At 37.6% G+C, this 16,288-nt stretch overlaps 1 protein-coding gene across 1 annotated transcript; it reads left to right on the top strand.

Moving 5' to 3' along the window:
• Positions 1 to 5,973: 5,973 nt before the first annotated feature.
• COMMD2 (COMM domain containing 2) lies at positions 5,974 to 15,237 on the top strand. Its single transcript, XM_033092327.1, has 5 exons — positions 5,974 to 6,108; positions 6,204 to 6,281; positions 6,971 to 7,053; positions 7,612 to 7,785; positions 12,975 to 15,237. The coding sequence occupies exons 1-5, from the start codon at positions 6,042 to 6,044 to the stop codon at positions 13,170 to 13,172; spliced, it is 600 nt and encodes a 199-aa protein (XP_032948218.1). The 5' UTR covers positions 5,974 to 6,041; the 3' UTR covers positions 13,173 to 15,237.
• Positions 15,238 to 16,288: the final 1,051 nt, after the last annotated feature.

Raw genomic sequence — 16,288 nt, 5'->3', positions numbered from 1 at the left:
TACATGACTATCAACAGGATATTTAATGTTAACTACCGTGTTTTCTTGAACTCCATCACCTAAGTGAAAATTTAGGGCACTTATTTTTGCATAAAGAGTCTGAGGAAGAATTCATAAGAAACTGAGAATAGCAGTTGCCTACGAGGTAGGAAAACTGGGAGGATGAGAAACAAAGACAAAAATGAGAATTTTTACTGTTTCTTTCTTCCCTGAGTTTGTTTGAATCCTTTTGTTTTTTAAACCATATGAATGTAGTACATAGTAAAAAAACAATTTTTTTTTTTTTAAATTCTATATAGAGAAAGTCCCTAGGACAGTTACAAATACCACCCAGGTCCAGTAACTGGTCTCAGATAAGTTTTGAACATCTGCTAAAAGATTGCTTTCTATTAATTTTTTTAAATTGAGGTAAAATTTACATAAAGTCAGTTGCACAGATCTTAAATGTAAGATTAAATGACTTTGACAAATACATGCATCTGTGTCTCCAATACCCCAATCATGGTGTAGAATACTTCCATTACCCCAGAAAGTTTCTGTAAGCTTCTATCCAAGTCTATCCCAATGTCCTATAGGCAACCATGCTATTTTGATTTCTATCTCTATGGATAAAATTTCCCAATCAAAGAAGTCATATAGTTGTTCAGTTTTGCGCCTGGGTTATTTTGCTCACTGTAATATTTTGAGATTCGTTTGCATGATTGGATGTATGAGTAGTACAACCTTTTTTATTACTGAGTAGCATGCTGTTGTATGGATGCACTGTAATTTATCTATTCAACTCTATGGACATTTGGGTTGCCTCCAGTTTGGGGTATTATTAATAAAGTTGCTATGAACATTATTGTAAAGGTCTTTTTCTGGATATATGTTTTCATTGCTTTTGGGAAGATGCCTAAGAGTGGAATCGTTGGATAATAGAGTAAATGTACATTTAGCATTACAAGGAACAGTTCTGCCTAACAGTTCTGCAAAGTGGTTTTATGATTTTCTGATTCTACCAACAACGTCCAATGTTCCGGTTGCTTCACGTACTTGCCAAAATTTGATGTCATCAGTGTTTCTGATTTTCAGTTATTCTAGTGGGATTGAAATGACATCTCTAGACAAAAGGAAAAAGAAAAGAAATGACATCTCACTGTGCTTTTTTTAACTTTTATTTGTTTTAAATGTGTTATTCCAGGACCCATCAGCTCCAACTCAAGTAGTTGTTTCCGTGTAATTGTGGAGGGCGCAGCTCACAGTGGCCCAGGTGGGGATTGAACCAGCAACCTTGTTATTAAAAGCACCGTGCTCTAACCAACTGAACTAACCGGCCGCCCCTCCTTGCGTTTTTAATGTGCATTTCCCTGATGTCAAATGATATTGAACGCTTTATCATGTGCTCATTGGCCATTTGTATATCTCCTAAAGTGTCAATTCAAGTTTATCTTTTAATTAATGGTTTATTGAAGATTTTTATATACTCATAATACAAATTCTTCATCAGATATATGTATTGCTAATTTTTTCACCTGTCTGTGGCTCACTTTTTCATTGTACTATGGTTGTCTTTGATAAATAAAAAGTTTTTAATTTTGATGAAGTACAATTTATCACTTTTTTCTTTCATGGTTCATACTTTCTGTTTCCTAAGAATTCTCTCTCTCTACCCCAAAGTCATGAAGATATTTTCATATGTTTTTTTCTAGAAGTTTCATAATTTCAGTCTTTATGTTAGGGCTATAATCCATGTCAAATTATTTTTGTTTGTGTGATGTAAGATGAAGGTCAGGATTCTTTTTTTTCCCATTTTAACAATTTATCAAATTGTTCTAGTACTAGTTGCTGAACAGACTTTCCTTTCCCCCATTGAATTACCTTGGCACTTTTGTCAAAAATCAATTTACAGTATATGTATAGATCTATTTCCAGACTCTCTATTCTGTTCCATTGATCTAACTTATCCTTATAATAATACCATACTGCCTTAATTCTGTAGCTTTATAGTGGGTCTTGAAATCAGGTATTATGAATACTCTAACTTTGTTATTTTCAAGTCATTTTGGCTATTCTCAGTTCTTTGCATTTCCATATACATTTTTAAATGAACTTGTCATTCTCTATGAAAAAGCCTGTTGGGATTTTGATTGGGCACAACTGACATCTTAATAATATTTGACTCTTATAACCCATGATATATTTATCTATGTTATATGTTTCCATTAGTTTGTCTTCCTTAATTTCTCTTATCAATGTTTTTTAGGTTTTAGTATAGATGTCTTGCAAATCTTTTGTTAAATTTTTTCCTAAATATTTTATATTTTTTATTCTATTTGGTAGGAAGGTTTTTAAGATAGATTCTGTTACAACAGCCAGAGGCATCTAAAGCTTAAAGCTCATTTTTAAAATACCCTTAAGTTCCTAGTTAGAAATTTTGGGGTTGGGGCACATAGAAGGTTAATGCAAAAGAAAATACAAAGATGATGTAAAGAGGTGTTGTAAGGCGGCACGTTTATAGGTGTTAGTTCCATGTAGAGACAATAAAAGGAGATAGTGACTGGAAGAGGTTCTGGGTACTTAAAACATTCTATTTCTTCATCTGGGTTAATGGGTGTGTGCAGTTTGAGAAAATTCAACAACAAGTATTTCATCTGTACCTTTTTCGCAGGCCTTTTATTATCAAATTTAAAAAGTGGACTAAAATGATGAAAAAAATCTCAGGAGGCTAATTTATGCATTTGGTGCTAGCATCAGACTCATGAGAGGGCAGTTCATGTGAATGATGGGTGTCACCATGCTGTTGTCCCTTTGACAGTATGCTGAATTGAATTGTGATTCCTTGCAGGGGATGATAACTGTTTATGTATCATTGAAATACAGCCAAGGAAAGGGCCGGTGCAAAGATTGGAGGCTGAAACGCCTAAGAATGAGAAAGGAATGTGGGGACATATGAGGGAAAAGGAAGGTGGATAAGGTAGAGAGAGATACAAAGATGAGGAATATGAGAGGCTAATTGGTATGAAGCCATGCTCTCTGATAGAATCAACTGAAAAAAATACTAAGTATTTATTCTTTCTTTACTTTAGCCCCAGAAATAAGATAGCGTAAGAAAATAGCTTACTTAAGACATAAGATGGAGCTAAGATGGAGTTACGTACTTATAACGTCATACAATTTAAAGCATAGTTATTAGAATATGTTTTCTAAGCCCAGTGTTATTGAAATCAGAGTTAATTGCCACCTTATGTTTCCATGTTATTGTCTTTATTCCTCAAGCATCACCACTGTACTGAAATTATTTGATTGTCTCTCTCACTTTACTGTCATATTCTAGAGGGCAAGGACATAGTTTTATTCATCTCCAAATTACCAAGGCATAGCATATGCCCGAACCTTTGGATAATTGCTCTATAAATATTTGTTGAATTAAATGAGTGAATTTTAGGATGATCAAGCACATGGAATTCTCAATGATTTGTGCATATAAAATCTCCTATAAAATATAAATCTTCAGTTTACAAATCTTTCAATTGTTTAATTGATTGTTAAACAACCATTTATTAACAATAAACAATTGCTAATTTATTGTTTCATTTGATCATTAAAATTTATTTCTTAATGTGAATTTATTAGTTTATCTGAGCAACATAACAGCACTACATGGCACAAAAAGACAGTCATCATTAAAATACTCATTTTACAAATGAAAAGGCTAAGTTTATAACGTAAAAACAACTTGTTGGCTCTACAGGTAGTGTCAGAGCGAGATCTGGAATCTAGACTTGATTTTTCATTCAGATAATTCCTTCTAAACAACTACATCACATTTGGTAGCGAAAAATAATTCTATAAATTAGCCTGGGGAGTTTTAACTCCCAGGCTGGTTTCCCCAAGCTATAACTTGGTTTTTTGACCCCTTTCTTTGGCAATCCCATTCTACTGCTCCCTATTCTCTACCTTCACCTCCCCTGCCTCCACTTCATCACAGGGTAGAAAGGCTATATCATATTGGTATTAATATAATATTGTATCTATTTGTAAATTCATTTCAGCACTTCTTATTCCCTAGAGACAGTACCCTACATACAATGGTTCGACTTAATGATTTTTCAATTTTACAATGGTGTGATAGTAATATGCATTCTGTAAAAAACTGTACTTCGAATTTTGAATTTTGAGGCTACCGGAATGCAGTCTAATTACTTTCTGGTGATGCTGTGTAGCCCCCAGTCAGCCATGAGATCATGAGGGTAAATAATCAATACCCTACATTGCACTATGTTGCCAGTGTTTTGGTTTGTGTGTTTTTTTCCGGTTGTTGTTTTAGTTCAATGTTTCAAACATTCTTCAGGCCCAGTGTGCTTTCAACTATGTATGTTGATGGTGAATACCCATACAACCATTCTGTTTTCACTTTCAGTACTGTATTCAATAAAGTATATGAGACATTCAACACTTTATTATAAATTAGGCTTTGTGTTAGATGATTTTACCCAACTGCAGGCTAATGTAAGTGTTCTGAGCAGCTTAAGATAGTCTAGGCTAAGTTATGATGTTCAGTAGGTTAGGTGTATGAAACGCACTTTTGACTTTTGATATTTTCAACTTACGATGGTTTTTTTGGGATGTAACACCATTGTAAGTCCAGGAATATCTCTATATGTATGGTTCTTGAATATCTTCTTTGAACCAGTTGAAACTGTTTATTGTAATCTTATTGATTCTCTCATTAATTCATGACTACACTACAATCTTGATGTGTGTTCATTATATATTTGTAAAAGAGTCACTTTACCTTTTCTGAACATTATTCTTAAATAATGGACATTTCCTCAATAATGTATGAATAAAAGCTTCTTCAGAAAATGATGCCATTTTTGCTTATCCGCCACTTATAGTCTAAGTAAAAATTGTGTTCTCTCTAAACGCTGCTTCAAGACCTAACTGCGTTAACAAGTTGAAGGACCTGCCTTTCTGTGCCATAGTGGAGGAAAAAAACGATTTCAATTTCAGTCAGATGTGAGGGACAAGATAGACACAGAGAGCAAAGCTGAAAAATTTCCACTTTCATTTCTGCCCAGGAAACTTATAGTATAGAAAGAGTTGTCTTAATCCCTAGATATAAGATAGATAAAAAGCATCTCTCTTTCTCTCTAGGTCTCTCTCCTGACCGCCCATACACAAAGGGGTTGAGATTTGGAGAGTCATATTCCTATCAATTAGCAATTCTATGGTCTCACATTTGAACCATAGTAGGTAAGAGACAACTGGGAAAAGAAACACATTCTCATACCCCACTCAACATATAAAAATAAAGACATTGTTCTAAACTCCGTAAGCATCCGCCATTGTAGGCATCTAATTTTACGCTAGTTTATAATGACTCATAGAACTTGTTACAAACCTTCAGCTTTCAGCCGGCTGTGTAGAATGATGGAGTTTGGAACATGTGGTCAAAGGATCTGATCCTCTCTTTCCAGCTCTGTCACTGGTCTATTACATAATTTTGGAGCTCTGATTCTTCATCTGTAAGAACAAGGTCATGGCTATTAAACATATTCAATGAGATAATATAACATATACAAAAGCTCTGTGCAAAGTAATAGCTCTATAAAAGTTAGTTTGAGTTGCTCGACCTGTCAGTTTCCTTATCTCTAATGGGAACAATAATGGTACCTACCTCATAAGGTTCTTGTGAACTCTAAATGTGTTAATAAATGTAAGAACAATTCCAGATACAGTGCTTAACAAGTTAGCTATTGATGTTATTAATGTAAGTTCCACCAGAGGGCGTGTCGGATGTTTAAACATCTTTTCGTCTCCCACAGAGTTTAGCACGGTGCACCCAGCAGCCTACGTCTTTGCGAGATATTTGCCAACGGACGAATGTTCTGCCCACATCATACACCGCAGGGGCCGTTTGAGCGTCGGACTGCCGTAGGCCGGAACCGAAAGCTCGGGATGCTGAGGCGCCGGAGCTTCTTCGCGTTTGGACGCGAGCCCCGGAAGTGGGGAGGGCGGGGTCTGCGCGGACGGGAGAAACCCGTCGCTCCGGGAAGATGCTGCTGGATTTGTCCGAGGAGCATAAGGAGCACCTGGCCTTCCTGCCGCAAGTGGACAGCTCGGGTTAGGGGACGCGGCAGCGGAGGGTGGTGTTCAGTGGCATGGGGAGGAGCCCGGGGGAGCGCCCGGCGCTCATGGTCTCCTGGCTTCCATTGCAGTGGTCGCCGAGTTCGGGCGGATTGCGGTGGAGTTCCTGAGGCGAGGATCGAACCCCAAGATCTACGACGGCGCCGCCAGTAAGTAGGGGAAGGTGCGGCCCTTCAGGGTGGGTGGGGGAAGTGCGAGCCATTCTCTGTAGTCCTGGAGCGAAAGGGGTTATTGCTACTCCGAGGGTCCTGTTCCCATTGTGCTAGAGGAAAACCAGAAAGGCTCTTCGGTCAGGGCGCAAGTCCCACCCGCCCTCTAAGTAGCTGTGAGATAAAAAGCTTCTATTTTAAAGCTTCTGTTAAGTCGGCTTTTTCACGTTTAGAATAGACAGAATACCATCCGCCAGAGATACTATAAAGTATGAACCTTACATGCACCGAAGTGTGTGGCATAGCCGATGAGCCGTAAGTATCATGCAGGTTCAGACATCTGCTTTTGATGAAATGGTTTTCTTCCCGCTGGACGAGGGCGGTTTCTGAGGTTAAGTCCGTCCCTGTTGAGTTCCTCTTCAGCCAGGTTCGAAGGAGCTGCGCCTTCAAAATAAGGACCGAGCGCGTGGTACTAGTCTCCAGGGTCAACATTTTGCGAAGAAGCCTGCAGGGCGGGAAATCCTGATCGCATTTGAGTGGAGAAAGAACAGCAGGCTGTTACCACCTTATTTTTAATTGCAATGTTTGAACCCAGAAAATAATGGATAATATTTAGTCTTAAATAAGAGTTTGGATAAAAGGATAAATATCACACAATAATTTATTTGCTCATTTTTTCCTTTTCTCAGGAAAACTCAATGTGAGTAGTGACACTGTCCAGCATGGTGTGGAAGGATTAACGTACCTTCTCACTGAAAGCTCCAAGCTCATGGTAAGGGCTTCTGTGGATTCTTTTGTTTTACGCGGACCTTAAGAAGGTCCTGTATGCTCTACATCATAGTCATGGCAGGTACCTTCTTATTTCAGTACTGTTGTTAATAGTTTATAGTTGATTTGGTGAAGCCATGCCTAAACAGTATGATTATAATGTGACCTGCTGGTGTGAATACCTCATGTTCCTATAAATTCAAATTTGCCTCCAATTCTGCAGGTTATTGAACTGTATACCACAATATGTGTCCTAAGAGGAGGGAAAATTAAATCATTCACTTTTTCACATATTAGCAATATCTGGCTTGATGGAGAGAATAGGAACGAACACTGGGCATTTTAACAACTCTTTACATTTTATACTTTAATAAAGTATTTTTATGTATCAGAAACTCAGATTTTGGAATAGTGGGCAAGGATTGCCTTTAAAGAGTGTTGTTTCTTTTACTAGACAGAAAAGAATTAGGGGATATCATATTCTCTTGTGTCTATCAAGTATTTTAGCGTTTAATAAACAAAGGTACATTTTGATGTTCTGTTAAACTTGATTCACTTTTAGATTTCTGAACTGGATTTCCAAGACTCTGTTTTTGTTCTGGGATTCTCTGAAGAGTTGAACAAGTTGTTGCTTCAGCTTTATCTGGACAACAGAAAGGAGATCAGAACTATTCTGAGTGAATTGGCACCAGATCTTCCCAGTTACCACAGCCTTGAGTGGCGACTAGATGTACAGGTATGACTTTTTTTTTAACCTGAAATAGAACATAGGATTTATTTTAGATTTATGTCCTCAGTCTTACTGTATTCTTTACCACCTTAAACAAAATCTGGTTTGAAACTAGTTTTTTAATGTTCATTTTCAGACCGTTTCACAAATAGTTCATTTTCTTACATTTTTAATGTGTTCAAATTAGTTTAATTTGCAAAATTTGTAAGAAATAAGTTATTTTGGAAAAGGAGATGGTTAAGTGGTGCTTAGATTTTTTAAAACTTTACTATTTAAATAAACACATATAGGAAAGTCACATACTGCACAGGTCCATGTACAACTCAGTGAATTATCGAATGGTGAAAACACCCTTGAAACCAACACTTACCCATGACCAGCACCCCAGAAGCTTCCTCCTTGTCTCCTGCCAGTTATTCTCCCTTCCTCTTCTTCCTGCCTTCAGATACATAGATTACTTTTGCTGCTCTTTAACTTTCTATATATGGAACAATTCAGTAAATATTCTTTTGTCTGGCGGCTTTTTAAATAAAATATTTGCGTGATTCAGTTGCTTTTAAAGCCACATAGATAACCAAAAGGGAGTTTTCAGACTATTGCATGTAGCCCTTTATCAAGCAGTGACAGATAAATTAAGAGATGTTTATTGAATGTCATTTATTTGCTGACTAGAGCTGTGCTAAATGCTTTGGGAAACAAAAGAAGCGTAAGACACTTTCTCAGCTGGAAAAGATGTTATCTGGTTAGGAAGGTTAGATGTTCTCACAGTAACTAGTAATTAAAGATAGTTATAAAATATGGTTCTGGAGGGGGGAAAAGAATACAATTGTATAAATCAAGGTACAATGTAGTATTTTTAAAAAGCTATAGCTCCGGTAGTTCAGTTCAGTGTACACAGGAATGATCCAGAAAAGCTTCAACAAAAGGAGGTGAAATTTCAGAAGGATAGACGCGTAGAGAAAACCGGCGTAAATATTCTTGACAGAGAAGACAGCAGAAGCTGGAAAGGCCCACATGGATATGGGAATGAGCATATTGAATATGCAGTATAGCCCACTAGCCAAACTTGACTGCGTATGATTGAGGAGATTTAAAAAATTCTGTGTTCCACTCCTAGAGATTCTGATTCACTGGTATGGGGTTTGGTCCGGCCATCAGGGTTTTTAAAAGCTTCCCATTTACCCAGGTCATTCCAGTGTGCAATAAGTTCGTAAATCACTGTTCCAGTAGATTCTTCCTTTGAATGGTGGTGGTAAGGTGGTCCAAATAGGTTATAGAAATTCAGTTAGAGTTGTTTAGCAATAATCTAGTGTAATGAGTGCATGAATGGATATTAACACAGGATATGGTATAAACCAGATTATAGGTGCTGTGAGGACGGCTACGATGTCTTGTTCACTAGTGTGTCCCCAACACAATACCTGGCACATGATAGGTATTCAGTGCTAATACAAAAAGGTGTGGGGTGGGGCTAGTGGTGGTAAGCACCTTCTTCAATTATTTATCAAATATTTCCTGTATACCTATTGTGTGGTGTGGACACAGCAAAGAACAGGACACGGTTTGTGCTCTCGGGGACGACAGAAGCAGCAAGTGCCGCAGAGTCCATGGGCAGCAGGAGACCACCAGTGAAGCGTTTATGTTTAGGTCCTCGTGATAAGCAGGTGGAGGAGACGTCATGGTCACGTTCATGGCTCAGCAGTAATCGATCTTACACACGTTTGCCTCTCGTGTGGGGATAGCTTCTGACATTTGGGGTCCAGTAGTCCTTAGAAGTTCTTTTTTTGGCTTTATTGATTTGCTTGAAGTTTTTCCATTATGAAGACGTTTTTAGAAGTCAGAAAGTTAAGCAATTGAATTTTCTAATATTGAACTCAAGAGAGTTCATTTATCCAGTGAAATGAATTTGAATCGCTGTGTTACTGCAAGGATTAATACAGTTTCACGTTGAGAGTATATTGAAGGAATATTGCCTCACAGTGAAATGCACTTAAGGACTGAAAAAGCTACTCAGAACTAATTGATTTCCTGAGCTTATTAGTTGAAATTATTGCAAGGAATTTTAACTGGAGTGGACTCTTCTGCTTATGAGAGGAAGACTTAGATGAAGACAGTGTAAAATGCTAGGAAACTAGTAATGGATACAGAACCTTTCATTTTTGGGTAACTGATTTATCTCATGGAGACTGGTAGTGAATGGATAGTTACCATCTAATTACTGTGCAGTTGTTTATGGTAAATTAAAATTAAACATCATAGTTCAGTTTCTAATAGAAACATTTCCCGTACTTCATAAATGCCAGCATAGTTAATGCCTTTATTAATAGCATTAGTAAATTGAATGCATCTGAGATTAATGGAGGAGAGAGTTACCTTTAGGGCTGATTCATTTCAAGTTGCTGTTGTTATTTTTACAGGAAGGACAGAATTTCTTCCCCAATAAAAAAATAAGCCCACGTCAGGAACTTTGTGGGCTACCGTTCTTTATCCTATAGTACTGTCATTTCAGATTTCTTTCTGAGAAAAAATTAGGCCTAATTATATCTTACTAGGTATTTATTAGGGGTATTATATAATCTTTAGAAATTTTAAAAAATGGTAGAGATATTATCTGTAAAGCTTATTAATTTAGATATCATGTTGTCTAAAAATTGGAGGATAGATTGAGTGACCTTAAGTCCTTCAACAAAAAATTCATGGCTGAATTACGCATCTAGATACATTTGATCCCTATCTGACAGTGCAGATATACAGGAAAAAGAAGTATAAGCGATGCATGATTGAATGAATAAGTAGTATTTTCAATCATCATGTTTACTACCATTTGTCTCTCTATAATTTTCTATACTAGATAAATGATCTTAAAGAGATACTTTACCTTACAAATACCTGTTTTAGGTTTGGGGACTGGTTCGTCTATTGTTTTCAAATTATTTTGAGACATTTAATTTCAGCCTTAATCAACATTTTAGATTCTTTTGGATGCCCGAATCACCTAGAATTAATTGGAAGAAGTTATTGTGTTGTGGTATTAAATTAATCCTGAAATCTTAGGTTTAGATTTGTTACTCACTTGGAAACCTCTTCAGTTTGGCTTTTTGTCTTTTTGACATGACTCCAATAGTCTTAGATAACAATCTTGCTTTCTTGTATAACAAGATGTTTCAGGTTCATCTGGTACAATTCCTGTCCCAGACTTCGAATAAGCTACTACATCAAGGAGGTCCTGGTTGCTTTTAAGGGAGAATGCTCTTTAGCGAGCATACTCCAGTGCTAGATTTACATACCATCACTTCCAAGTTGGTCATAGTTTCTAGTGTGTATTTTTCTTTTAATAATATGTCACTAGTACTTATTTTTTTAAATTTTGGAATATACAAACAAAAGATTATAGGTATTGAGCAGGCCCGGTGGCTCAGACAGTTGGAGCTCCGTGCTCCTAACACCGAAGGCTGCTGGTTCGATTCCCACATGGGCCAGTGCCAGATGGCTCAGTTGGTTGGAGCGCGGGCTCTCAACCGCAAGGTTGCCGGTTGGACTCCCGCAAGGGATAGTGGGCTACACCCCCTGCAACTAAGATTGAACATGGCACCTTGAGCTGAGCTGCCGCTGAGCTTCCAGATGGCTCAGTTAGTTGGAACGCATCCTCTCAACCACAAGGTTGCCGGTTTGATTCCCGCAAGGGATGGTGGGCTGTACCCCCTGCAACTAAAAAACGGCAACTGGACCTGGAGCTGAGCTGCGTTCTCCACAACTAAGACTGAAAGGACAACAACTTGACTTGGAAAAAGTCCTGGAAGTACACACTGTTCCCCAATAAAGTCCTGTTCCCCTTCCCCAATTAAAAAAAAAAGATTATAGGTATTCAGTTTAAAGAATAACATTAATAATAAAACAAATACCCATTGCTAAGCTCAAGAAATAGAAAACCAGTATATTTGAACCGCCATCCCCAGTTACAACCCCCTCCCAGTCCCGTGGAGCACTGTCCTGAATTTTCTTTTTAATCTTTTCTACAGATTTTTTTTAACATACATTTTTTTCAGTAAACTATGATTTTTAGATTTTCATGTATTCTTCTGCAACTTACTTTTTTTTTTTTTTAAAGATTTTATTGGGGAAGGGGAGCAGGACTTTTTTTGGGGGGGTGGGAGGGACAGTGTGTACTTCCAGGACTTTTTCTAAGTCAAGTTGTTGTCCTTTCAGTTTTAGTTGCAGGGGGTGCAGCCCACCATCTCTTGTGGGAGTCGAACCGGCAACCTTGTGTGCAACTTACTTTTTTGATTGCACATTTTCGTTTTAGATTTATTCATGACAATCTATGTTGTAGTGCATTTCTTTCTGCTGCCATTTAGTAAGCATTTCATTGTATGAGTATCCTCACTTTATCCATTCTGTTAAAGAATATTTGAGATGTTTCTAACTTTTGACTCTTAGAAACATACTATTATAAAGATACGTATATGCTTAAGAGTTTCAGGCATACACCGAGGAGTAGAATTGCTGGTAATATACATTGTTTTCCAAAGTGATTCTCTCTTCACTCTCAGCAGCAGAGGATGAGCGTTCCAATTCCCTTCCCACTTCCCGTCACGTGCAGTGCCCCAGGTGGACAGGGTTTTAGTTCTTGCTTGTCTGGCATATGTAAAGCAGTATCTTGTGGGTTTATTGGCCATTTTCTTGATTCCTAATAATGTTAAGCACGTTTACCTGTGTTTATCTGTTTGTGTTACTTCTTTTGTGAAGTGCTCGCTTAGGTCTTGTGCACAGCTTTCTTGGTTTGTGTTTTCTTTCCTTATAAATCAGAGCAGTTCTTCATATATTCTGGATACCAATCTGTTTTTGGTTATATATGTTACAAAATATCTTTTCTCAGTTTGTGGCATTTTTTTCCCCACCATCTTAAGCTATCCTTTGAAGAAAATTTAATAATTTTAATGTAGTTAAATTTGTCATTGTTTTCATTATGATTTATGCCTTTCATATCATGTTTAAGAATCTGTGCTCACTCTGAGGTTGCATATATGATCTCATTTCTTTTTTCTTTCCAAAGGTTTTTAAGTTTACTTTTCGTTTTGAAGTCTGTGATTCTTGTGAAATTTGATTTTTGTGTATGATGTAAGGTAATTATAAATATTATGTATTTGGCATGCTAATTAAGCAGTTATCATGCTCTTATTCCATTTAAAATCAAGCTTGCAAGCAGAAGCCTCAGGCAACAGATAAAACCATCAGTGACTATAAAGCTCCACCTTAATCAGAATGGAGATCACAGCACCCAAGTTCTACAGACAGACCCAGCCACCCTGGTCCATTTGGTTCAGCAACTGGAACAAGCGTTGGAGGAGATGAAAACAAACCACTGTAGGAGAGTTGTGCGTAATATCAAGTAGTCCCAGTTTTAAGGTTTATTCCCTTTGAATTACTTGTGAATTAATGATATGCACCCATTACTTTTAAAAACTAATTTTTTTGTTACTTGATGGTGATAAATACATGTAGATTCCATGAAAGTTCTTTTCCTGTGACAAGATACGGAGGTCATATTCAAAAACTAAAGTAAAGTTCCTTTCCTGCTGCTAAATGTGATCAGCTTCTTAACAAATTAAGATGTATTTGGTATTTTAAATGTGTAAATAGGATCAACTCAACTGATCAACTGGAAGTGAATCTGTACTGTTGATGTTTTCTGTATATATGAATGACTATCCTTTTTTGGTATTTCTTTTCACTGTTTAACTTTATTATTTTCCTCCTTATTGACCAAAGTTTGAAAATAAAATTGACAGTTTAATACTCTTACTATTCAGAATGTCTCCAGACAGTTCAATGTTTTTGACCTTTAAAAAGCAACGCATCGATGTTAATAGCCACAGAATAGTTCGAAATAAATACCAGTTTTTTTTAATGCTATACTGTTTAGGCAGTTCATGCATTTTTCTTGGCACGTGAAGCTAATAAGTACTTGTCATGTTGCTTAAGTTTGAGTTGTGGCTAATTAGCTTAAATAGTAACTCAAATTTGTGTGACCATATATTGCATTTTATCAAGGACAACTTTTTTCCCTAGCACCCAAAGCATTTAAGAAACATGCTGTCATTTAAATTTATAAACAATGCATGTAGGAATAATATAATCAATTCATAATTCTTTGGATATAAATTAGTGTCGCTTTTATAATTTTGTTTGAATAAAATATAAAGAGAGCAAAGGGAAACCATGTTTACCACATTCCAAGCAAATATCTCTTCTTCCTTACAACTCGATTTTCTTTCGATTTTCAGTAGGTAACTAACTAACTACTTGTATGAGCTATTGGCCTGAAAAGCCCAGAGGCTGATGTGTCAGATCAGCTTGAGAGAGTGCAGGGACACAGGCAGACTTACGGAAAAAAGGAGAATTAAGGGGAAAAATCATATGGAAGGGTGGAAATGGGGTACAGTCTTAAATATTTATCCAGGGCCTTATTCTGAGAGTCATCCCAGGGAGCAACCCAGGAAGGCCTCCAGAGCCATCAGACCAAGCTGCACTGTAGGCCTATCAACACTTTGCTTCCTGAGAAGTAGAGATTTTCAGGTCACAGTGACCTCATGTTTCTTTCTCTCACCAGCGAGCCTAGCAGGGAAGAGGCCAGTGAAAGAAAAGCACAGTTGAAATTGCTGCCCGTTCGCCCCCTGCAGTCATCTGAGTCACTCTTTTTCCCTTAGGTATATGTTCTGCAGTTGCAAAATAATTTTATCAGATATTAGCAAACTATAATCAGAAATAATTTTTAATTATGGTGATAATGAAGCTTTCATATTAATAACCTCACAAACAAAAGGAAACTATTTATTGCATGAAATAGTAGCATATGTCATTGGGTTTAAAAGCAACATGCCTGCCAAGGTTAGATGATAAAAATAGCTCTGTGAGGCTTCTTATTTGTCCACATTTGGTGGAAGATAAGCGGGGCTGACCCCAGCCAAGACTGAAATAATAGCCCTGTGTCTCCTCAGGGCAACCTTCCTTCCACCTCATATCCACTGTCCTTACCCCAATCAAAACAAGAAAGCATGTGTTATTCTTTTTTCATTTGTATCAAACTCCCCTGACCCCCTTTCTCTATACTCCATTATTCTTTCCGGTGTTCTGCCTTCACCTTTTTGGCCCAAAGTGAGTTGGGAGCAGTCTCCTAACTTCGTTTTGAACCTGGGGCTCACCTTGTAGTGCAGGCCATCGAATGAGCCTCTTCCTTTTCTTGTTTAAACATCCCATACCCCTATGGATTCTTCTGCCTTGTTATTTTTATGGCACATTGGATTTGTGTGTGTGTGTGTGTGTGTGTGTGTGTGTGTGTGTGTGTGTGTGTGTAGCTTGTATATGAACATGTTTTCTGCAGATGGAGTCACAGGTTTCTTGACTCAGGGTAATGTGCCTTTCCATGTATAACTATCTAAATTCTTATTAAAACATCTTGGATTATGAGCGTGCTGATTTTTCTGGATTGGCTGATGTGTGTTTAGACTTGTGTCACATCCTTCATGTCACAAACCCAGAACAGTAACATCTCAGCTTTCAGAACAGAGCTGTGAGTAGGAAATAATCTATGTATCACAAAGTCTTTACATACTTCACCCATTGGAAGTCTCCTTTGTGTTTCACAGGATTTCGATGTTGTTGATGTCTCCAAGCTGAGGCAAATTTAAAGCAGTGAATTGGAAAGGTGGTGGGGAAATTATAAGAAAATATACCTTCTTTGAAAACTGAAAAATAACCTGACAGTAGGAAAAGTTTGAAAAATCATTAAGTGGGGCCAGCCCGGTGACTCAGGCGGTTGGAGCTCCGTGCTGCTAACGCCGAGGGCTGCCAATTCCATTCCCAGATGGGCCAGTGGGCTCTCAACCACAAGGTTGCCAGTTCGATTCCTCGACTCCCGCAAGGGATGGTGGGCTGCGCCCCCTGCAACTAACAATGGCAACGATCTGGAGCTGACCGGCGCCCTCCACAACTAAGATTGAAAGGACAACAACTTGACTTGGAAAAAGTCCTGGAAGTACACACTGTTCCCCAATAAAGTCCTGTTCCCTTTCTCCAATAAAGTCTTTAAAAAATAATTAATAAATAAAAATAAATGTTAGAAAAAGATCATAAAAAAAATCATTAAGTGTGTATAAAGAATGCATGTGTGGGAGCCCTTAAAATTCATAACAGTATGTGGCCTTTTAGGGTGTAACCCTATGGGAAGGTTCAGAGGTCAGTCTTTGGATCTGGACAAAAGGGTTTGAATTTAGGCTGTGGCTTCTTACGGGTCCTTGATAAATTCCCAAAGTCTTGTTTTCGTCATCTCCAAAAGAGGAATAACACCTACCTCATTGGCGTGTGGGGACTAAATGAGACGGTGTATCTAGAATGTTTAGCATAGTACCAGGCTTTAGAAAATCCTCATGTTAGACTGAGGATCTCACTAGTTTGTAGCCTTGAATTATGTCCAATATATTCTGTTTAAGAAACAGAAAATGTTACCTGG

Source organism: Rhinolophus ferrumequinum, chromosome 2 (assembly GCF_004115265.2).
Source record: "Rhinolophus ferrumequinum isolate MPI-CBG mRhiFer1 chromosome 2, mRhiFer1_v1.p, whole genome shotgun sequence".
Taxonomy (NCBI): Eukaryota; Metazoa; Chordata; class Mammalia; order Chiroptera; family Rhinolophidae; genus Rhinolophus; species Rhinolophus ferrumequinum.
This window is presented reverse-complemented; position numbering and strand designations above follow the sequence as displayed.

Excerpts from the sequence above, each read along its gene's own strand:
- COMMD2 (XM_033092327.1), top strand. The coding sequence starts at position 6,042 with ATGCTGCTGGATTTGTCCGAGGAGCATAAGGAGCACCTGGCCTTCCTG. Across the intron at positions 6,282-6,970 it reads GATCTACGACGGCGCCGCCA|GAAAACTCAATGTGAGTAGT; the intron begins GTAAGTAGGGGA and ends TCCTTTTCTCAG. Across the intron at positions 7,786-12,974 it reads AGTGGCGACTAGATGTACAG|CTTGCAAGCAGAAGCCTCAG; the intron begins GTATGACTTTTT and ends TTTAAAATCAAG.